General features: G+C 37.7%; 1 protein-coding gene across 5 annotated transcripts; it reads right to left on the minus strand.

The window, feature by feature from the left end:
- Positions 1-1150: 1150 nt before the first annotated feature.
- Positions 1151-24356, minus strand: LOC103277632 (SERTA domain-containing protein 2). 5 transcript variants are annotated; one of them, XM_008103112.3, is made up of 5 exons: positions 24077-24356; positions 15035-15162; positions 13149-13244; positions 12868-12949; positions 1151-4577 (listed from the first exon to the last, which is right to left on the minus strand). In XM_008103112.3, exon 5 carries the CDS (start codon positions 4571-4573, stop codon positions 3719-3721), a length of 855 nt encoding a protein of 284 aa, XP_008101319.1. In that variant the 5' UTR covers positions 4574-4577; positions 12868-12949; positions 13149-13244; positions 15035-15162; positions 24077-24356; the 3' UTR covers positions 1151-3718. The 5 variants fall into 5 exon arrangements, with proteins under 5 accessions (XP_008101319.1, XP_008101381.1, XP_062824628.1 ...); XM_008103174.3 differs by lacking the exon at positions 13149-13244; XM_062968558.1 differs by lacking the exon at positions 12868-12949.
- Positions 24357-24803: the final 447 nt, after the last annotated feature.

Consider the following 24803-nt stretch of genomic DNA (forward strand, 5'->3'; position numbering starts at 1 on the left):
GCCAGTGTGTTCCACTGTTGAAGAGCTCTTACTTAATACTTCCTAATATTTAAATTGAATAATTTGAAACCACTGGAATGAACATTTTTGTCTCTGAAGCAGTAGATGAACCAGAGGGGAATACATGAGTTCAGTTAATGTGATAGCAAAGTCTTTACATATTGGAAATTTCCTTTATTAACACATTTTGGGTAGGCTGTGCAGTTTGGGGAGAGGATTGGGGTTCCTCTCCCAAGTTACTCAGCTCCAGAACCTTTCAAAGGAAGCCTCTGCACAGGCTTCAAGTAGTTCATTTTCTTGGGGCCGGTTAGAAGGCTCTTACTGCAGAAACCAGGTGTCACAGCAAATGTCCATCTCCTTCCCATGTTTTTGGAAATTGACATTACATGAAAGTTACTCCCCATAGTGTAACATATAGGAGAACATGAGCATTTATGGTACCTCAGGTTTTCAAAGCATGTACAAATATTGAATAGTACTGAAAACACTGGCCAACACACATTTTGGAATCTCAAATGTTAGACCTATTTTTGACCTGCTGGTTCCAAAAATGCCACCAGTTTTCCCCATCAACTCACATTTTTTGAGGTAAAGAACATATACCAGTCTTCGTCTGCTCACTCATTAAGAAATCATGATAGCCACATCTAAGAAACTAGAGCTGATGCAGTCTATCCAATGCAATGTTTTGAATCAGGATCCCAGGTAACCCCATGAACAGGCCTAAAATCAAGACATCAAGATTTTTTTTTTTTGCTGGACGTTATTAAAGCAAGCTAGTCATAAGGATAACATATTCAGAACCATTGGTAGCTTTTAGACTGCTTGTTGCCTTCTCCTTTGAAAACCGATCGTGCTCTAGTCCTTTGCACTAATGAAGACATAGAGTATCATCCTCTTAATTTTTATTTATCAGGAATCCTTCCCTAACAGATTATTGAGGCAGAGTGGGAAATCACTGTGTTGCCTCGGCAAAGAGAGGGGAAAGGGGTAAGGACCCCAAGAAAAATCCATATCCATGGTAGCTTGTCTAGGGAGGACCTAGCCACTTCAAGCAAAATAGATAAAACATTTAAGAACAAAACAAAAATGCATTTTAATATTTTGAGCTTGCTCATTTTTAACAAAAGAATCACATCCATAGAAAAGGTTAGATTGAAATATTTATTATCATAGGAATTTTAAAAATATTCTTTTTAACCGTAAGTCTGCTTCATCACAGTGCAGAAGGCTCTTACCATCTTCAATATTTTTTAAAAACATACAAAGTAGCGTTTATGCACAATCTGCATACATTCCTTCTACCTAATCCCTTTATGCCAAAGATGGGCAAACCTTTGCCCAAAGGTCTGCTACTATGATTTCTGTCACATAAAATACATTTGAACTGCCAATGCCAAGGTCTGCGTTGAGCCAACAAAACAGGACTGATTTTGTACTAAATGTGAGATCTGGCTCAGTCATGAAGAGCTAGATAAATTAATGAAAATATTTCAGGTTATGATCAAAGACCATATTTTGCTACTTTTAAAATTAGGGTTTGCTTCTTAAAGATTCTACTTAAGCTTGGTGGATCCCCCCTAAAAGTCAAATGGGAGTACTGTAGAAAATGAATGGTAAACAAAGGACAGTTGTAACAGAACCTGCCATATCTAAACAACCAATTTTTCCACTTGTCTATGGAGCTCCCGATCTTGTCTACGTTAGTCATATTTTGATATTGGTAACAACCAAGTAACTTCTCCAAGCTACAGTTTTTATCCCAAATAACACTGCTCTTGAGCCACTCTGCTTTCGGACCTAGACATTCCTAGAAATACATTTTTTTTCTGCTTAAAATGCAACATTTTATTCATTTTTTTCCACTTTCATGCGGGGCCCGTGTGCCCCAAACACCAACAATGTGGAAAGGCTTACTGTAGTTCAGGAAGTTTTGGGTTAAACATTTCCATTAAGTTGATATATATTTCCAACTAGTTACAACCACTTATCCAATCAATGACTTCGCCTGCCTTTTCACTCATCCATACTGCCCTCACCCAAGAGGTCAGGTGCTCAGAGCACTGCATTATGGGGAAATGAATACAGCAACCACCAGCTACCACAAGACCTGACACAACACTGTCTAAGGCCACCTGGCATCACCAAGCAATAAGCTCAACCACAGTGGTAGCTCTTAAGTAAAGCAGACCCGTTGAATCAGTGGAAGTTATGCGATGACTGACCATATGACAACGGGCACTTTAATAGAAACTAGCAATAGAATTCAATCCAATGAAAGCTGGGATAGATCAGTTCTTATGGGCAACATTACTGGGTTATAAGGCTCCCAACAAACACTCTCACATGCTAGGATCTGATGTCTAGCTTCTTTTAGGGTGTGAGAAAACCAACATGTATATTTTTACAATGCAACAGCTGCTAGGCAGATCCCTAAATCCACCACTGTGGTGATGTTGCAGTTTGCTCAGTTTCTCATGTAAGAAAAGAATAAACAGTCATGAAAACACATAATCTCCAACATATTGCAGTGATATTCCTTCAAATGAAAGGGAATTGTGCAAGATAAAAGCTGTGTTCTTAGATGAGTCCCATTCAATTTTTACAGGGCTGACTAGCCAGCAAACCAAGCACATATCAAATACTCTGCTATCTGGCGTGTTTGTGCCCATCATTTGGATGCATTTCCTTACATTTATGTGTAAATGTTCCATTGAAGTGATATATTGCACATAAAATTTTAAACTGTCTTGCAAAGATACAATGTTCTTCAGGGTTTAAAATAGTTCTACCTGTACAGTAAATACTAAAAATTTAAAAACTCATTATCAACCCAAAATTGATGCACATAATACTGACACAGCTTTAAAATTGGACAATATACATATAAATTACATTTATAATGTGTACAATTAAATACCATAAAATTCCACAAAGAAGCTGTATTGCTGGCAAATTTCTCGTTTATACCACCAGAAACACCGTCCAAGAAAACCAAGAACTGCAGTGTAAGACAAAGCACTGGAAAGAGTTAAAGCATTTCTGCTTATAGAGGTAGTGCCAGCCACATCCAACTAGAAATTCACCTTCAGACCCAAATTAGAGCAATGTACTAAAATGTAAAAAGACTATAAAATTTACAAAAATAAATAGCTTCAAATATTTTACAAAATGTTTTGCCGCCAAGCATGTAATTGCTCCTTCAACAAAAGGGAAGAGTTCTGTAATCTTTAAATATTTTTAAAATATATTGGTATTTACAAGGGCTGTAAATCTGAGAACAGACCTCCACTGAATGCCAATGAAAAATTTAATATTAAATATTAAAAATAGAATCTTTAGAATTCAGATGATGTTTTCCTCTTATGAAAATTGCTGTTATGCAAATTTCTTCTGACAGATTAAAAATTGCACATTTTTAAAATTAAGAACTTTGGGAATAAAGAGGCTGTTGCAAAGGACACATTCCTCACTATATCCCAGAAGAACTACAAAATGAATGATTGCACAATTGATTTAATAAATACTACATTTTATATATGACAGCATGCCATTTTTTGGTTTATATGTGAGTTTTGGAGAACCACTCAAAGATAATGCCTCTAGCTGCTATTTGGCCTATCGTGTTGCAGCTTGTTTCCTCCTGCTTTCTGGTTGTCTTCAGACCAACACTGTGTGGCAGCATGGAACAAGTAATCTTTGGATTTTTAAAGAAGTGTCATGATCCTACAAGTATCTCCATGATATGGTCCAAATCACTAAGATCACTTCTACCTATTGGGATGTTGCTTGCTGATGATGAGTTGCAAGAGGGGAAGGTTTTGAAGATTTCCTCCGTGCTCACCACAGGCAAGGCTCTCGAAGGAGCCAGTGGGGGGCAGTCAAAGTCTGAATCATACATCGAAGTATCAATATCTTCAAAGATGTCATCGATAGCCAAGTCTTTCAAGTAACTGGTTGAGTTTGAAATTTCAAAGGATCCAAATGCACATTCTACGCCTTTCAAATCTTGTCTCTCATCTTCTAGCCTCGGACACGGCGTTTCTGAAGCCTTTGACTGATCATCTCCAGACGCAGCAAGGTATGTAGGGGGACTTACATCTTCCATGAAATCCAAATCTTTCAGGATAGAGGAAATAGCTGATGACATATCATTATCAGAAACCATCAACAAGCTATTTTCCATGGGGCCTTCCATCGGCCGTGCTTCATAACCACTTGATTCCTGCTGATTTGTGCCTGGGAAAAACTGAGAAGGCATGCCCAACAAATCCAAATTCAGGTAACCAGATGGGCTGGTGCTGAGACCGCCACACATATTAACAAGGTGCTGGCTGGTTTCTTGCCTCATCTCTTCTTGGATTTGCCGGACAGTGTTGGCTATGAGGACAGAGCGGTGCAAATTAGGCTCCACCAGCATCTTGTACATCTGAAGTTTGGCGAGGCATACATTGAGCACCAGCTGCCTCTTGAGTGGATATGGCAGGTTGCGACTGGAATCAAAGGCACTTGACACACCAGCCATGTTTTCTTCATAATCACTCAGCTTGCGTTTCAGACCCCTCCCCAACATGAACCTAAAATGACAAAAAATAATAATTGTAAAATGGTTCTCATAACGCAGTCCACCATACAGTAAAACAAGTATTTCTCTCATTTATAACATTTCTATCCAGTCCTTCTTCTGCATGATGGTAGCAATGACTCTGGCTACAACGTAACAGGCACCTTATGATCAGGTTTCTACTTATTAATATATTTGGGGTTGGGAAGGAATCATATCTAGAGTGGGCCAACTGGGAGGAAGATGATTATTTAACACTGGGAAAACATTGAAGGCATTCCAAAACACATCAGTGCCTATTTAATTGGAAAGGTCTTTTCATATGCCACAGATTTCACAAAGCACCTTTGAAATCTGATTTTCCAAGAATCCCCACTTTAATTTTACAAACAACAACAACAACAACAACAACAAGCAACTAATAACAACAACAACAATAAACAACTTAATTCCTAGACCGCCCTCTCTCCCCAGAGGGACTCAGAGCAGTTAATATATATATAAAACTGCAAACATTCAGTGCCACAACTACATCACTTACCTTCTAATACTTGAGATTATTAAGAGACATTTAGAAACAGATGGTCAAAGCCTAATGCAGCCTGAATTTGTGAACAGCATTCCTAATAATTAATGCAAGGAGACATATAGCTTCTTTTCTGTTCCATAACAAGCAAAGTAAACATTGTATTGTGCAAACAAGAAACAATGCAGAGCTACAGAATTTTTTAAACTATGCTTTTATATAATTTTGTGATTTCAATGCCCTTTAGAGGCCAAGGATTCTTTCCCATTCTCCTGAAAACAAGATATGAAACAATTTTGAAATGCCAGTGTTTACCTTTTGCCATTAGTACGAATTTTTACATTTTATATTTTTGTATTACATTTCTTTGAGAGTTGAAGAGGGTCGGGTTCTTGAAATAGTTTTGACTATACACTTTCATCTCTCATGCCTGCAAACTATGGTTCTTGGCAGACATAAAAAACAGCTCAAAGAGCAACTATAAAAGACTTGTCTCTACATCAGTGTTATACAACTCTGTTTAAGACTTATCAAGATAGATAGAAGCAGCATAAAAGTGTCTGTCACTGCAAAGATTTTTCTGATCAAATTTTTGCAATCATGAAGTGCATTAGAGAGAACTTTTAGCACTTAAAAATAAATCTAAAGAGGAATGATGAATAGGAGGAAGAAAAGAATGATCCTCCCAAAGCTTCCCAGATTAAAGACGGGAAAGGTACTAAAACGTAGCAGCCATTTCCCACATGATGCCCTCGAGATGTGTTAAACCAGAGCTTTTGAGACTACCTAATGAACTGGCAAATACAGTATTTCTAATGAGCTAGGTATTAGACCTGGAAGTCCGCACTATGCAAGGTGTTATAGAATCATAGAAGAGAACACGCGGGTTATCCAGTCCAACCCCCTGTCATGCAGGAAAAGCACAATCAAAGCACCTCTGACAGATGGCCACCCTGCCTCTGTTTAAAAGTCTCCAAAGAAGGAACCTCCAGTTATACTGTATTTTAATATACAAATATTATGTTTGTATATCCAAATACAGGTATTCCAAAATCTGGAGGGGAAAAAACAAACCAAAATTCAAATTATTTCTGGTTTCAAACATTTTGGATATGAGATACTCAACTTCTCTCTTCACTAGCTACTTGCTGTAGTCCCCAACATTTTCTCATAACTAATGAGGCATTTGGAGATCCTGCAAATGGGATCCAAATCTAAACATGCAATTAAGCATCCAGAAATCAAATGCCCTCTGAGCACAAACACAAAAGGGGAAGAACCACAAACAACAAGACCATGTCAATAGGGACAGAAATATCTGGATGCACACTGAACACATAAAAAGGTAAAGGTTTTCCCCTGACATTAAGTCTAGACGTGTCTGACTCTGGAGGTTGGAGCTCATCTTCATTTCTAAGTCGAAAAGCTGGCGTGTCCGTAGACATCTCCAAGGTCATGTGGCTGGCATGACTTCATGGAGTGCTATTATCTTCCCACCAGAGTGGTACCTATTGATCTACTCACATTTGCATGTTTTCAAACTGCTAGTTTGGCAGAAGCTGGAGCTAACAGCAGGAGCTCATCCCGCTCCCTGTATTTGTACTGCCAACCTTTCGGTCAGCAAGCTCAGTGGTTTAACACGCTGCGCCACCAGGGGATCCACTGAACACATACTGGCACAGAAAAACAGGGAAATTTGAATGTGCATGTCACATAATATGCTAGCTACAAGTCTTGAATGACATCATTAAGTGAATTATGTGCTCTTTATCACTTTATATCTATAATTTCATATAAGAACGAAGAAATAGTTAATTCTGTCTATATTGCTGTGAAAATAAAACTGTTTAAATAACTTAAATGTTAAGATTCTTCCCCCAATTCTCTCATTCTTGAAGCATTAGAAATGCTATTCCTGAGCCACACTGTTGAAAGGAGTAACCTGTCTTGACTGCTAGCTACAGCGAAGTAGCTGGTATTACATCACAGAAAGCAATAATTAAATGAATAATCTGTAGCACAAAGCTATTAAAAGCTTCCGCTGCTTTTGTTTCAGCCTCATGCCCCTCCTGTACTTGTGATGCAAATATCTGATGAAAACGATGCACACAGAAATATAAATATTAGGATAAATTCACATAAAATGCATACTTCTGTTCAATCTTTTAAAACACAAACTGGTATGATGTGATGGAATAGATTTAAGATTGAGAAAAAATAAACTGACCAAACCAAAAATGAAAAATTCATCTGTATCTAATTAGCCAGCCCCAAATTCATCAAAATAAGAACTGCAATTGCTCCACTGTCCTCAGCATTTATTTACCAGACCTAGAATTCAAGAGGAAACCAGTTTTACAGTTTCACAGTAGGGCTCCTTTGTCAGCTATTAACAAAGAATTAACAAGGCTCCATTTACAGAGGATGTCTCAAGTAGCCTTGACACAGAAGAGCACTAATTGCCATTTTCACCCCAATTCTCTGTTTAACATAGCTTTCAAAATCAAAGAAGCATGAAATATAAAATACAAATAAAAATTAAGGTATAAAACCATAAAAGACAGCACTACATATATCAATTCCACAATAATTTAAAACTATTTTTAACAAAATTAACCAGTGACAATGCCAAAAATATGTAGGCATCTGCTTTGATATATGAATTTGCCCAGCTGAGACGTATAATAAATTCTTAGTCCTTCTTACATTCAAAATATAGACTAAGTCAATGTATATGAAACATAAATGTTTAAACTTCTGAAAAAAAGGCAAAGGCTTCTCACCACCCACCCACACCCCCACCAAAAAGGAACTAATTCCTGCCTATGGCCAGTGGCATCTTCCACAAGCTTTTAGGATAACTCCTGAGCAGTTTGGAGGCAGAGGAAGCGAAATGAGATGTGTAGCCCCACCAACCCAAGAAACCAGACAGAGTGTCAATATACAGTAAATTCTCAACCCCTGGCAGTTATGCACACAGTAGAGTTTGCTAAACTTAAGCAGGTAGAATCATAGAGTTGGAAGAGACCACAAGGATTATCCAGTCCAACCCCTGACATGCAGGAAAAACACAATCAAGGCACCCCCCAAAAGATTGCTATCCAGCCTCTGTCTAAAAGCCTCCAAAGAAGGAGCTTCCACTATACTCCCAAGGCAGAAAATTTCAATGTTCAACAGCTCTTACACAGTCCATAAGTTCTTGCTAATGTTCACGTAGAATCTCCTTTCCTGTAATTTGAACCCATTGCTCTGAGTCCTAGTTTCCAGGGCATCAGAAAACAAGCCTACCCCTTCTTCCTTATGACATCTTCCTTATGAATCTGACCAGGCCCTGGATGAAACACCAGCACAGGATTTTACTCCTACCATTCTGGGCTCCCTGGAGAAAACTAAAATAGACAACATTACAGTCTTAACCAGAATGACCTTGAGAGAAAAAGAAATAAATTGTTCGCTTCTGAAAACAAGCATGCTCATTTGATTTCAAGCACTATGAAATTGCAAAAAAAATTGTACGATAAATATCCCACTCCCACGGCACATGTTTGTGCTCGATAGCTCAGTGATTCTCAACCTGGGGTCTCCAGGTGTTTTTGCCCTTCAACTCCCAGAAATCCTACCAGCTGGTAAACCAGCTGGGATTTCTGGGAGTTGTAGGCCAAAAACATTTGGGAACCCCAGGTTGAGAACCACTGCAGTATAACTGGAATTATGCATTTCTTTATGAAGTGTGTATTTACAGAGTGGATAACTTTGCTGGTGTTAATTCTTTTTTGATGACATTGCTACTGTTGCCCTAAGGCATTACAATGAAGGAACACCTTTTGAAAAATGGTTCATAAAACAGGTTGCAGAGGGGCACTGTTTCTCCTTCATCACAAGCATGACAAATATTAGACCCATTTGCTAAGAAAAAGATGGGAAAAAAGAGGTAGCTCTATGAATGGCAAAAGTCAGACCTTGCAATGCAAAACGTAGATACATAAATACATTCAGCATTGTGGTGCCAACTACTATGGATATATGCCTTTATGCAACCTTCAGGCAAGAGGTGGGAACTAACCTGATAAAACATTACTCTGCATTTCACCTTCCTGTCCACAAAATCCTTGCATAAAGAAAGATAATAGCAAAAAAATTATTTCTGCGTAGGTTTTTCAGGAATCTTGGGCTTGTCTGTAAAAACTTCACTGCATGATCTGCCACCTGCAGTTTAAATTGTTTATAGTTCAAGCACAGATTTACTAATTGCGCTGTTTTAGAAATAACTCCTTGTACCTTGTCAAGAGAGCCCTCTTTGCTTGTTTCACTGAACTATTTAAGGATTCCTGTTGCTCTCCCAATTGTAATACTGTGTTGTGTAAAATCTATAGGAATTGAAATATCTAATATTATAAGAGGCAGAAATCAGCAAAAAATCAGATTGTTCAATATAGTCACTTTTACTTTTCAAAAAAATTAATTTTGAAGTCAATATCTACAAGCTAGTTCATACAGTAATACTGGCTTTTGAGCTAGTAGAAAGATAATTACAATTTATGACCAGTTTACAGATAATAGCTCCTGGTCAAAAGCAACTACAGTAGAGTCTCACTTATCCAAGCTAAACAGGCCGGCAGAAGCTTGGATAAGCGAATATCTTGGATAATAAGAAGTGATTAAGGAAAAGCCTATTAAACATCAAATTAGATTATGATTTTACAAATTAAGCGCCAAAACATGTTATACAACAAATTTGACAGAAAAAGCAGTTCAATACGCAGTAATGCTATGTAGTAATTACTGTATTTAGGAATTTAGCACCAAAATATCATGATATATTGAAAACATTGACTACAAAAATGGCTTGGATTATCCAGAAGCTTGGATAAGCGAGGCTTGGATAAGTGAGACTCTACTGTACTTTCAGACAAAAATTTCTGATACAATTTGAAATATGTAATCTCTTCTATTGATCATCCATTCTAACTGAATTACTTGTTTCTTTCTTATCAAGTGGCAAACCTAGTAGTTCAATACCTCTAAAATTCGTATTGAGATTTTGGAAATACAATACAGGACCCACTGTACTTTTTTTTCTGGAAAAACAAGGTTTCAAGAAAAAAAAGCAACATTTCCCATTTTTCCTAGGATTTCACACCTGTAGTGAGTGAGCAGCATAAAGTGTATTTCCCTCCTAAGGCCAACCCAAGACTACTCAAACTGAAGGGAAAAAATGTACCTCACAACAAAATTAACTGTTCAAAATGAACTATAAGGGGAGTAGGTTTAAAATACAGTAGAGTCTCACGTATCCAACATAAACGGGCCGGCGGAATGTTGGATAAGCGAATATGTTGGATATTGAGAGATTAAGAAAAAGCCTATTAAACATCAAAATAAGTTATGATTTTACAAATTAAGCACCAAAACATCATGTTATACAACAAATTTGACAGAAAAAGTAGTTCATTACACATTAATGCTATGTAGTAATTACTATATTTACGAATTTAGCACCAAAATATCACAATGCATTGAAAACATTGACTACAAAAATGAGTTAGGTAATCCAGAACGTTGGATAAGTGAGAATCTACTGTACCAGACGCAACCTCCAGTTGCAGTAATACTCCTGTTCTTTTAAAGTTATATCATCATTCTAAAGCAATGCCTAGAGACACAACTTATTTTAAAGGATTATCTTACTCTCTAGGCTTGTGATCTTGTATTATTTTGCTCACATTTGCAACCCAAAACACAACAAAAATATAAACAGTAGCAAACAGGAAAACGGCATTTACGTAACTGCTTGATGAAGAGTTCATATAGTGCTCCTAAGATAAGGGCTCAAGATATATCCAGGGAAGAAAAGATTCTTTTTGCCAAGGATCAAAACAAGAGGCAGAAAAGAATGGCTGCTAGACACACACTAAGAGCAGAAACTTCCAGGACCTCAATCCACAAAACTGGGGACTCTAGCTTTCCAAAGATTTTGGACACCCAATTTCCAAAAGCCCAAGTAATAATGGTATGAGGTTCTGGAAGCTATAACAACACAACACGTGGAATTTAAGCTTAAAAGCTTTAAAACAGAATAAAAAAAGGAACTCAACTAGGAAAACCAAGCATATAAATCAATTTCAGCACAACTAAATGAAAATACTTTGAAAAATCACGCATACGTGGTACTATTATCCACTTAAATAGCATAGGATCAATAATGGAACATCTAAACTATGTTGGAGAAAGTGTGGAGAAATAGGGGACTGGAAACACATGTGCCTAACGTGCCTAAGAATATGAAAATTGGAATGAAGTTTTATTGAGGGACAATCCAAATAATGGGGGAACAATACATTCCAGAGGAGTTCTATTAATGATTTCTGTATTTGAAAGTAAGAATAAGGATTTGGTAAATAAAAGTCTTAAATTGCTCATGTTATGTGCCTCAAGACTTGAAATAGTCAGAACCTAAAACCAGTAAGAGAATGTACAAATAAAGAATTAGTTTTAAAAGATTTGGGCTATACCTCTAATGGAAAAGCTAAACTATAAATTAAGATTAGCAAAAGGAGAAAGAATATCTATTTGACAATACTGTAAATGGAAACTATTTATAAGCTTCATGCATAAAAGTAATAGCAAATTCAAACCAGCAAACAACCAAGTAAGACTGTGGATGAATAGTCAGTACATATATTATAATAATTATACCTAATGGATACAATTAGGATAAGGAAAAGTAACAAAACTGAGAAAGCAGTATTTCTATAATGCTATATGAGGGATGTTGCAAGGTGGGGAACATGTATATGTAGATCAGTGAACAGACAATGTAGCAAAACAACTGCAGTATGCTAAATGTTTTGAAATAAGTTATAGTTTTAAAATATTTTAACCCCCTCACCCAAAAAAAGGGAGTCTTCCAATTTAGTTTTTAATTGCTTTAGCAAAAATAGGCAATGTCAGGGGCCAAAAGTAAAGGAACAAAGAACAATGAACTGTATTGTGTATGTATGTACAGTTCTGCAACATTAAACCTATTTGCATGAGTATTTAAATCTGGACTTGTAAATATTATTGAATTATATTGAAATGTAATTTACTTGATGACGCCACATGTTCTGAAGTTGGCACTTAGAAAAAAAGCAGCAAAGAGCTGAGATACATATTATGGGATTTTTTTCCCTTTCTGTCCCAGCATCAAAGAGGAACAGTTCATGTTTTAATACATTGGTTTTCAACCTCAAAACTAGGCTATAATTCAGCTAGGAATGAGGGCAGAGAGCCACTACAGGCAAGCATACTGACAACCCCCCACACTCCAGCAAATCCATCTGACCAATCCACAATTTTTGTTCTGTCTAATAGGGCATACTTATGAAATAACACCCCAGTGCATTTTTCCCTCCCCTCTCTTCCCAAACCAGCTCTATTCATAATGGCCAATAGTGAGCAACATCAGGAGAGCTATTATTGGCCACTCATGCAGGGGATTCACAAGTTTATCAAAGAGGAAATGGGAGTACATGGATCACAACTGCTGGTCAAGGGGTGGGTCTTCCATGCGGTCCCTACAAAATGGTGTCGATCCTGTACTTGCAGAAAAAAGGTCTGTAGAGAATAGAGAAAGAGATAGATAGTAATAAACAAGAGTTAAAGCACACTGTCTGTGTACTTGGATGCACAGTAGGTATTTGAGAAAGTGTGGGAGAAGAATGGGTGTTGCCACCAATTGGTCTGCCAGTGCTTATGCCTTAGCATGAGCTTCACTTTCATGGAGGAGTATACACACCCTTCCCTCCTCGGCAGTCATAGTAGAACTGGGTCTCCTTTTGGTGACAGACTGGTCTGCTCCATTCATCTGGATCGTGATCCTGCAAAGCAAAAATATGCAGGAGCATTTGACCAATAGCCTGGTCTTTTCTGGCAAAATGCTTACCCACAAATGGGGTGGGTATTTTCCTTATCTATGGATAATAGTGTTTTCCAGTATTTCGGCAAACAGAAGTAGTTTTGGAAAAATCTGCTAAAGAAGTCATACTCTGCAGCATGTCTGCCCCTTTCCTTGCTTACCTGGGTTAGGGGTCCTGTCTTGATATACCCAGCTCGAAAGTGGGTTGCTGTTGGATTTTTGCTCTGCAGTCGAAAGGCAAGGTATCTCTAAGAATTCTAAACAAAGACATCACACAAAATGTGGTCAAGATTCCCTGTGTGTTCTGGGGGAAGGACAGTTTGTGCCATTTCTTGTTTGTGAGCTCTGAGAGTACACAGCATGAAGTTAGAGAAAAAACACTCATGCCACTTAGTCTGCATTAATAATACTGTGCAGGACTATATAGTGGGTGCACTGTGAGTTGTATTATATCCTATTCCAAAAATGTTGCCAAGAATTTAGAAATTTTCTCCTCCAACTAGATAAAAGGGCTATTCCTTGCACCCCATCTGGAATGGCCATAAATCTGTCAGTACACCCACAACACTAAACTATTTTAGATAGTTTGCTACTGCATCCTGGCCAGCAGAGTAACCAACCTAGTTTGAGCATTTCCTTAGCAAAACTAGTACATGCAGCAAGTATGTCTATCATAGCAATGGCACAACCCGGGTTCTAACACCTTGCAGAGCTTCCACCAAATCCTATGAGAACTTATGGAACATAACTCAAATACCGAACCAATGAAATGTTAATTGGCCAGTTGGCAGCCAGAATCTGGCTTTACTTTTGTCTGAAAAGTTCCTGATCACAGACACACCTTCAGACAACACTACAAACGAAACAGAAAGTTGCTTAGATGTAAAACAGAATGAAATATGAAAATTTATTGCAGTTCAGTATATTTTAGACCAACAGAGCCTTTCCTGAAGGAAACAGATAGAAAAATTTCTTCTGAAGATGTGTCCCACAATGGTCTGGACTGTGATACAATAAGTTATCACTCTTGGCATTTTCAGAACTAGATTGCCTTTTTTGCCTTGTACTTCCTTCTGAAGTTTGCTGACTATCTCTAACTAGAGATACAAAGACAAGGGAAAACAGGAAAATGATCTTCCTCTTATTATTATTTTTTTCAAAGTTCCTTGTTTAGAAAAAACAGTACACATTTTTCAAAGGATTGTGGAGTATTTTCTTCTAGAAAAATGAATAAAGTGTTTAAGACAAAATGTTCATATAATTACTCCCCACAAATTATATCTAAATATTGTGTAACAAGGCTTTTATGTAAGTGCATATAGTATCAGATCACTGCAATTTTCAATCTTGATTTTCTTTTCTCTGTTCTTTTTCTGGGAATGTGTGTTTTATGTCTCCTTGACAATATGGAGTGAGAAGAAAGAAAATGTTTTTGTTTCAAATGTACCATTAAAGAAGAAAGATTTTCAACATCTGTACATTAGTATTAGTATCACATTTTTAAAAAATCTGAACATTTTAAAAACATTTTTTGCGTCAAATTTTCAAGAATTTTACGTCTCTGTAGATGACCCATTGTTTTGCTGAACTGATCATCTCTTAATTTCTAAGTCAATTTCTAACTTAGATTTTTGTACATTCTTTGTGGCTTAAAACCAGATGATCTGAACTTTGAAAGAATAAGATGGACATTATTATTATGTTTAGAAACTGGGGAAACCAAATCATCAAAATGTGTTTCTTGTCCCCTAGTTTACAATCACGTTGTACATATTTTTACACAATGTGAGAGTTTTAAAGACAGCTTTTCCTACATTCTCTTTTGACTCATAGTACTGATTGCAGGAATTAAAGGAAAGATAAAAGAAAGTATTGTTCTGAGGCCATAAAGGTAGAAGATAAGTTATTGCTAAAGAAGAACAGGTTAAATTTCTACTTCTATCTGTGGCAATATCTGAACAAACTTTCAGTGTAGAAGAATAAAGCCATTCCAACGTCACTGAATGGCCTTAAAGAAATACATTTTGAATAATAATAAAAATCTTACCCTTAAAATAAAAAAATGTATTCAGGCCAGAATAGTCCAGATTCAGTGCAAAAAGAGCTCATCCAAAAAAGTGGTTCATCACAGCTCTGGTAACAGCCAAATAAATCCTTTTCAATGATGTGAGGCAACTGTAGACAACAAGTAGACAAAGATTTTATCACTATGATGAAAGGATGATCAAATCAATAATCCACAATTACTTTAATAAGCCGCGTATACTCTATAGACTTTTTGTAAAACTTTGGAAATGGGTTTTCAAGGATTGCTGATCATCTCCTGTCCTAACCCTACTCCACCAAAAATGTTTCTGCACCTCACCAACAGGAGCTATTTTGGATGAGTGAGCCCAGAAGTTATTGTGAGGGAGAAGTTACAAATAGTATCAGGTAATTCCATACAATTTACACACTACAGGATGCTTTCAATTCTTCACATCACTCAGCGTTCTTCCTGTTATACATGCAGCTTTTTAAGTCCTGGATCATATTCATGCATGGTGGTTGCATACACACCTTAAATGAATGCCAGGGAGCAATCATTTGGTAAATAATTGCAAACAGTAGCTAATGTCAGACTCACTTAGGACTAGTTCTGTCATCTCTATTATCTTTTAATAATCCTATTACAAAATAATCATAGGCATACTTGTTCATTATGGAGGAGGAAAACAAACTTTAAAAATCACAGTAGAACAGTACCTTTCCTAGGACTAGGTTACAGGTCAGTTTTGAAGTTACTGTATACTTATTCAAACTTTCTTCAGGGAGAATAGCAAAGGGAAAAAAGAGCAGGGGAGGAAAAAAAAGGGCATGGTCCTGATACAAACCTTGGAGCTTTATGATACTCAATCCCCTATACACACATTATGTTGCTTTGCTTAACAGCTAGTCTGAACAATTCGAAATATGCTTGTTCTCTTCTTTGTAACATTTTTGTTGGTTTTAACAGATACTACACTATGGTGGGGACCCGAGAGAACAAGCAAATAAGCTTGATTCCAAGAGAGTATTTGCATTTTGGAGATTTACTAAAATTAAAATAAATGCAGGCAACCTGACATGAGGTCAGCACAGAAGATAGGAGGTACAATACATGTTGCAAATTCAGGCTTGGTGTTACATAAAAATTGAATAGCATCGTTTGTACACAGGCTGAATATAAAATGATGTTGGATTTTAGACACCCCAACCTCAAGCAAATTCCATCTACACTAGATTTCTCACGTTAAAGCACACAGTAGCAGGGGTTTCTTTATGTGTGGACCCCCCCTCTGCACGCACGCACGCACACACACACCTCTGAAAACAGCATCCAGAGCTGAGCCAAGATCTCTACGAAAGATTACTATGGGAGCTGCATGCAAAAATTGTCAGGATTTATTATTCTTCACTGTGCTTTTCTGAGCCAGCCTTAATTATGTATTTTAAATGTTACTTTATCGGGCACAACTTTTATAAATAAAACAAATACCCGACCTATAAATATCAAGACTCTTGTGAATAGAAATTACTGATGACATTTACTACTAGCAAGTTGGAAAGAGATATAAATGATTAAGATCAGATCAAAGCCTGGCACCTTATGGAAAATTCAGGAAGTCCTGAGACAGACAGCAGAGACAGAAAGCACTTTAGTGTTAGCTGCAATTAGTGTATTCTTTTAAAGGGAGCATTAATGCTGCTAAGTGTTCATAAATTCTGAAATAAGGTAGAGAGGAGTGAAAGATTCAACCTCCCTTTACATTTTACACAAGGGAGTCAGATTCAATATAGCTCACATAAGAAGCATGTGTGTACCTCCCACAATAGCAAAATAGGAGTTTGCAATCATACTTTTGCTCTCTGGACAAATGAAAAGCTACACAGTTGCTGCTTATAACAAAGTAGACAACCTAAATTGTTTTCCAGGGTGCCAACCAGCCTCACATTTCAAAGAAAGATACTATACCTTTAAGACGGTTCTCATGTATTCAACCCACATATTCATTGTACTTTTAAAGGCTCCCTAAATGGAAGCAATGTGCACTCAAAGCTGTTTACATCCACTTTCTCTTCAAATGCTACATCCTGTTGTACACTCCCTTGGATTACCCCAACATATAGCTATATCCAACCCCATCACAGCACATTAAAAAAGAAATTGTAAATTGGTTAAAAACAATTTTCAGTTATGTCTAAGGTCCCATATTGAAACGGTTTCCATGTGCTACTTGAGCTACCCATGTATTCTGTTCTCTTCACCTAGTATAGAACAGTCTTCCAAGAAACCCCCTAGTTCTATACCTTTAATTGCTTAAAATGTAGTAAGTCTTCCCATATTCAGACCTATCCCTGACTGAGAACCCATTTCATAAGAAACTCCTTTCCAGAGCAGAACATAAATATGAAGAGTGAGAGGAGAAAGAAAAAATGACAATCGGTTCTTCTGAACAGTTTTATTTCTCCACAGTTGTCATTTAGCAACTATTTTACCCAGCTAAGACTTCTCATACTATCAAGAACCTGTCAAAACGTACTTGTTTCCTTTACAATTCTTCTTTTTGTGTGTGTGTGTGTTTTACCAAGTGTAAGCCTGGCTCAGGAACGATTTTGTCTTTTTTTTTTTTTTTTACTACTGTGCAAGCCATTCTGAAAGCCTTTCCAACTGGAGTAGCAGTTGTTGTTATGTGCCTTCATGTTGTTTTTAACTTATGATGACCCTAAGGAGAAACTATCATTGGGTTTTCTCGTCAGGATTTGTTCAAAGGGGATGTGTCTTTTCTTTCCTGGCTTTCTGGGGCTGAGTGGAGATTCGAACCATGGATTCCACACTTGTAGTCCTATACTCAAATCACTATACCATGCTGCCTCATTCCAGCAATAGACAGGTTATAAGTAAACAATAATACAAAACATGCCTCTCTTCTAACCTCAAGTTGAACCAGTTCAAGTTTTTCCAGGCTCTTCCCCCACAACTATTCAATTTCTATTTACATCCAGTCATCTCAGTCCTTTTATGCAACAAGTTTTCTTTCAACAAGCCCCACCCAAACTTGATCCTTGTATCTTGCTCCTGCCTCAACTGCAATTTCCAGTATTTTCCCAATTTCCCTTTCACTGTATCCATCACAACTAGCCAAGAAAAAATGTATACCAGCCATACCAAACTCCAACTCCTTTTCCATGAAACATCCATGTTGGCATATTTTGTTAACCCTACTAAATCATGTCCAGTCTCTACTTTCTTATTAATCACTTGATTAAATTTCCCAAAAACCAGGCAAAATTCAACCGGTTACTGTGACAAATACTAAGATTAAACACCATGACAAATACTGTATCCCTTCAGACCCTTCACCGTTAGCATTGCTTCTGGCCCATGTCTAACTCCCTCATCCATTAAACTGCCCAATGTTCAAGTCAGCCTAGGAAGATGGCCCTGTCTAATCTCTTAATCCAAGCTTCCACTTTTCCCCCACTACCACACAACTTCTTTTCCTTTCAGAGTGAACTCCTCCAGCCCTCATCTGCACAAGGAATGAACCCAAAAATTCCCTCCTTCAATATCCCTTTTGCCTCCTTTCATTTCAACTTCAAATCAATGTCCTATAACATTCAATCTATCACAAACCATGGAGAGCCCACATCCCTGAATCTTTATTACATTCACATACATTATGACATACATACATTCACTCCATGTATATTCTGCTTTCCTTCCAAAATGCTCATGGTACTTAGCACTCTGCTAAGCAGGACAGACCGAGAAAACTAGCCAAAGGTCATCTAATAAATTTTATGGCTGAATGGGGATCAATATGTGGGTCCTACTCCAACATTTGAGCCACTGCAGCACACTGACTCTCACATTTAACACATACAATCTTACTTCCTTTTAAAACCAGTTAGATATTTCCAGTCTAGTTTTCCTAAAGGCCTCTTAACTCACAATCTTTCACGCAATCTAAAGCATATTAACTTCTAATAAATTGACCTATACAGGGTGTTTGAAAAAGAACTCCCTAGTTTCCATTTGTATATTCTACAACAGTGAGTCCCATTGAGGAACTTCAAATTCAGAGCTAAGGAACCTGTGGCCCTCAAATTTTGATTCCAATGCCCATCAACCCCAATGAAAATGGCCAAAATCAGGAATGATGGGAAATGTAGTTTTATATTATTACTCTTTCTTCCTTTCCTCTCTCTCTCTGCATATATATCTATTTTAGATTGTATGCCTGTGGCAGAACCCACTGTTTATTGTTTTACTTGGAAAGGGTCATGTACATCAATGGAACTGCCTAAACAATCATGACAATGATACAACTACTACTAAAAATAATTTTACTATACTAGGAGAGCTATAGGTGCCCTGCCCATGATTTAACTCACTTGTTTACTACATTTTTGATGAGTTACTTAACCCTTAAGGGAGCTCTGGCATGGTTTGGTCCATGAGGTCACAAAGAGTGGAAGCGATTGAACAAATAAACAACAACACTTAACCCCTTCCAAATAAAACCAGCCTTCTCAACAAGTAGCAGCAAACTCCTTCTCAGAACACCTGATGCAAACTTACTTGTCTGCCATTCTCAAGTATGTTTCAGTGCCCAATTTTTTGGCAGTTTCTTACAAGGCCTTAACAGTTAGCTAGCACTTTGTTCAGCAATCCTACCCAAAAACAGGACCTCAGGCAACCTCTTCACATGCAAGTACCCCTCGGGTGCTCATCTAGCAAATGCCTCTGGTCCTGCTGCTTCACTTCCTTCATCAGAATCCTTTACCCTGTGTATCCTGTTTTCACTTTTTCCCAATATCTTATTTCACCATCTACTGCTCTTCTTAAAGCTGAAGTATCTCCAACACAGTAGCAGCTTTACCCCCAACCACTCACCCTGAAACCAAAACTAGGACTTCTAATGAACACCCAGCAAAATTACTACTAGAACGCGCCTTCCAAAACACCAACCTGTCCTATTCCTAGGATACATCTACATTGTAGAAATAATACAGTTTGCCACCTCTGTAATACTGTAGAATTAATGCTAGTTACGGAATCTTGGGAGTTGTAATTTTATATGGACTTTAGCCTTCTCTACTAAAGAGTGCTAGTGCCTCACCAAACTATATATCTCAGGATTCCATGGCATTGAGCCATAGCCATTAAAGTGATGTCACTGTATTTGCCTAGTCTCCAAGGAGATGCAGACATCTTCTCCTCTTTCCCCATCATACTGTTACACATACACCTCACATATCAACCTCAAATCTCACCCTAAGTCAAAAGAACACAACCGTCCATGTTAAATAAACTGAATTTTTACACAACCCCCAGTTTACCCCATCATGATCACCCCACAAAGTTCTCCTTCCTGCCAATCATATACCACCCGAGTTCCCATATATTATTTGCCTCTCCCTTGTGCTTAATCTACCATATCTCTGCCTACCACAACCTCATAAAGACCTTGGTCTCCCTATAGAACTCAAGCCCCACCCCCTTTACCCTTACTTTTTATCCTTCTCCTCTACAAGACCTCAACCTCTGCCATATGCCTCCATAACCTCATGGTTATTTGAGGGATGGGGGAGAAGATACAAGTGTGTCTGCTCTCTCATTCCCATTATTTCTCTCTACAAGAAGCCTTCCCCCAATAATAACTACTTCCCCTCCGCTATCTATGGGGCTCAATACCCTGGATTTCCTTCATCCCCAAGTGTTTAAGTATTTTTAGCTGATAGCACATGTTATATTTTAATATGTTGTTGTTCCCCATCTATTTTTATGGGAAGAGGAGGGTAAGAAATAATAATAATAATAATAATAATAATAATAATAATAATAATAATGTAATTCATACTCTCCAAAGTCCTTTCAGGATCCACCACTCCTACTCCTGAGGCTCAATATGTGGACTGCCCTCATCCCCCAGAGTTAGGTATTTTTAATGGATGATTTATATTGTATTTTAATATGTTGTTATCCTCCCCCCCCTCCCCCGATCTGCGGAGAGGGGCAGATAAGAAAAAACAATTCAGACACCCCATGACCTCCAAAGTTACTTATAGCCTTTTCAACACCAACCATTCCTACTCATGGAGCTCAATTCTTGAACGTCCTTCATCCCCAAGTATTTTAACTATTATGTTTTCATATATATGCATACGTTTTAATATGTACAATGTTGTATTTTAATACGCTGATGTTCTCTATATGAATCCATGGTGAGAGAGGTGGGTAAGAAATAGGTAATATTAATAATAAATAATATAATCAGAAACCCCCAAGTTCCCAAACTTGACCTATAATCCTTTCAATACCCACCACTCTTATTCCTGGGTTTCAATACGTGCCCTCATTCCCAGGAGTAAGCTATTTGTAGCAGATGGGAGTACTGTATGCTGTACTTTTGTTGTTCCCCACATAGATCCATGGGGCAAGGCTGGCAAGAAATAATCAGTCATCCCAAGTACTCCAAAGTCAACCTATAGTCCCTTCAAGCTCCACGACTTTTACTCATAGCTTCAATCCTTGGACTTCATGAGATACTTTCTTATCCCCAGATCTTAGATATTTTCCCAGATAGTATATGTTTTAATATGCTGGTGTTTCCCTCGTGGATCCATGGGGAGAGCCAGGAAAAAAAATACTATACTAATAATAATACTAATAAATCAGGCACCTCAGAGCTCCTGAAGTAAAGGCTTTCCTTCATTCCCCAGGTGTTAGGTATTTTTAATTGATGATATATATTGCATTTGAATATGCTGTTGCTCTCTGGCTGGATTCGTGGGGAGTGGTGGGTACGAAATAGTACTAAATCTCTGAGCCCCCAAAGTTGATCCACAGCCCTTCCAACATCTCCACCATTATTGATAATAATAGCAGTAATAGTATAATTCACACACCACAGCCCTCAAATAATAATAATAAAAAAGATTCCTAAATTATTATTAATAACAATAGCAGTAATATAATTTACACAAATCAGAGACAAATAGTGGTGGTGCGGTGGTTTTATATGCTTTTATGGTTTTAACCTGAATTCTTTTTAAATATTAATGGTGCTTAATACAGTTTTAGTATTTGTATATTTTAAGTTGCATTGTAATGTTTTTAACTGTGAGCCCCTTTGAGTCTCCGTATGGAGAGAAAAAGCGGGATATAAATAAAGATAATAATATAATTAAGGCACACCACAGCCCCCAAATAATAATATAATTGATGACACACCAGATCTCCCTAATAGTAATACTAACATATTAAGACACACTAGAGAACCCACAAACAATACTAATATTAATAACATAATAAAAATCAGATATACCAGAGCCCCTTAATAATAATTAAAAATTGAGACATATCAGACCCCCCTTAAGAATAAGACACACCAGAGTCCCTCTAATAAAAATGCAATTAAGACATGCCAGAGACTTCCAAATAATATAGTTCAGATACACCAGAGCCTTCAAATACTACTACCAAAAATAATGATAATAATAAAAATCATATACACCAGAGCCCCTCTAATAATAATAATATAATTAAGGCACACCAGATCTCCCTAATAATAATAATACAACTTAGGCATAACAGAACCCCTCAATACTAATAACATAATTAAGACGCACTAGAAGACCCTAATAAAAATATAAATCAGACACATCAGAACCCCAAATAATACTAATAACATCAAACATAATAAAAATTATACAAATCAGAGCTCCCTAATAATATAATAGACATACCAGAGCCCCCAAAATATTACTAATGAAATAATAATATAAAATTAGATACACCAGAGCCCCTTAATATAATAAATGCCCCGAGAATAAGACACACCAGAGTCCCCCAATAACTATAATAATGTAATTAAGACACACTAGTCTGCCAATATTATAATTCAGACACACCAGAGCCTCCAAATACTACGACGACTACTATTACTACTACTACTACTACTACTACTACAGTAGAGTCTCACTTATCCAACATAAACGGGCCGGCAGAATGTTGGATAAGCAAATATGTTGGATAATAGGGAAGCGTTAAGGAAAAGCCTATTAAACATCAAATTAGGTTATGATTTTGCAAATGAAGCACCAAAACATCATGTTAGACAACAAATTTGGCAGAAAAAGTAGTTCAATACGCAGTAATGCTATGTAGTAATTACTGTATTTATGAATTTAGCACCAAAATATCATGATATATTGAAAACATTGACTACAAAAATGTGTTGGATGATCCAGAATGTTGGATAAGCGAGTGTTGGATAAGTGAGACTCTACTGTACTAATAATAATAATAATAATAATAATATGATAGAGGCATACCAGCACCCCATAAGAATAAGACACATGAGTTTCCCAATAATAAGAATGCAATTAAGGCACACCAGTCTTCCAAGTACTATAATTCAGACACACCAGAGCCTCCAAATACTACTAAAATATAATAATAATAATAATAATAATAATAATAATAATAATCAGATACATCAGAGCCCCTAATAGAAATGATAATATTATTAGATGAAACACACCAGAGCCCCCAAGAATAAAACACACCGGTCACCCTAATAGTAATAATAATGTAATTAAGACACAGTCTTCCAAAGAATATTATAATTCAGACACACCAGAGCCTCCAAATATTACTATTACTACTACTACTAATAATAATCAGATACATCAGAGCCACCTAAGAATTGAAATAATATAATATAATAGACATACCAGAGCCCCCAAGAATAAGATACACCAGAGTCCCTCAATAATAATAATAATGACAAACCAGTCTTCCAAGTAATATTATAATTCAGACACACCAGAGCCTCCAAATATTACTACTACTACTAATAATAATAATAATCAGATACACCAGAGCCCCCTAATAATAATAGAAATAAGAATAATATTATAATAATAATATAATAGAGACATACCAGAGTCCCCCAAGAATAAGATACACCAGTCCCCCTAATAATACTCGGCCTGCAGTCCTCAGGAGGCGAGGCCCACCACGCCCCGCTGCCTCCTATTGCCGTTGCTGCTTCCTCACCTCTGGCCGTTTGTCCGCCGGACCTCCAAGATGCCACCTCGCCCTCCTTAGCCCGTCTCCAGCAGCAGCACCGCCGAGGGAGGCGAGGAGGAGGACGACGACGACCTCTTCGGACCGTGCCTTCCTCCCCCTAGCCGCTCTCTTGCCTTGCCTGCCTTCCTGCCTGCCTTCCCTCCTTCAGCTGAGGCGACGGACGGACCACCGACCGCTCTCCCTGCGTGCCGTGAGGCGAATGAGGCGCCCTCTCGATAACAAGAGCCGTTGGCTCCTCCCTCCCCCCCTCCCCTTTTCCCTTCGCCTTCCCTCGCGCTCATTGGCCACAAGGGGCGCGCGAGCCTGCCTTGAGTGTTGCCTCCTCCTCCCCCCTCCCTTCTCCTCAATTTCGCATCTCATTGGCTGGACACGCCTCACCTAGCCCAGCAACCGATTTCCGATTGGTTCCCAATCTGGCGGGGTCGGCTTCGTCGTGCTGGCCAATCAAAAAGCAGCCTCATTTTTTTTCTCTCTCTCTTTTATGGGAGAGAGAGAAACGGAAAGTGGAGGCAGTAGAGAGGCGGCCTCTCATTGGACAGCAGCCCAACCAACTTGAGCAACTTGGAAAGACAAGGTGTATATATGTCAGGCATGGGGAAACTTGGGCCCTCCAGGTGTTTTGGACTTCAACTCCCATTATAAGCCATTTTTCCTAAGATATAGATGAGTATATAGTAGATATGTGTCATGGTTT

This window comes from Anolis carolinensis, chromosome 1, assembly GCF_035594765.1.
Source record: "Anolis carolinensis isolate JA03-04 chromosome 1, rAnoCar3.1.pri, whole genome shotgun sequence".
Lineage (NCBI taxonomy): Eukaryota > Metazoa > Chordata > Lepidosauria > Squamata > Dactyloidae > Anolis > Anolis carolinensis.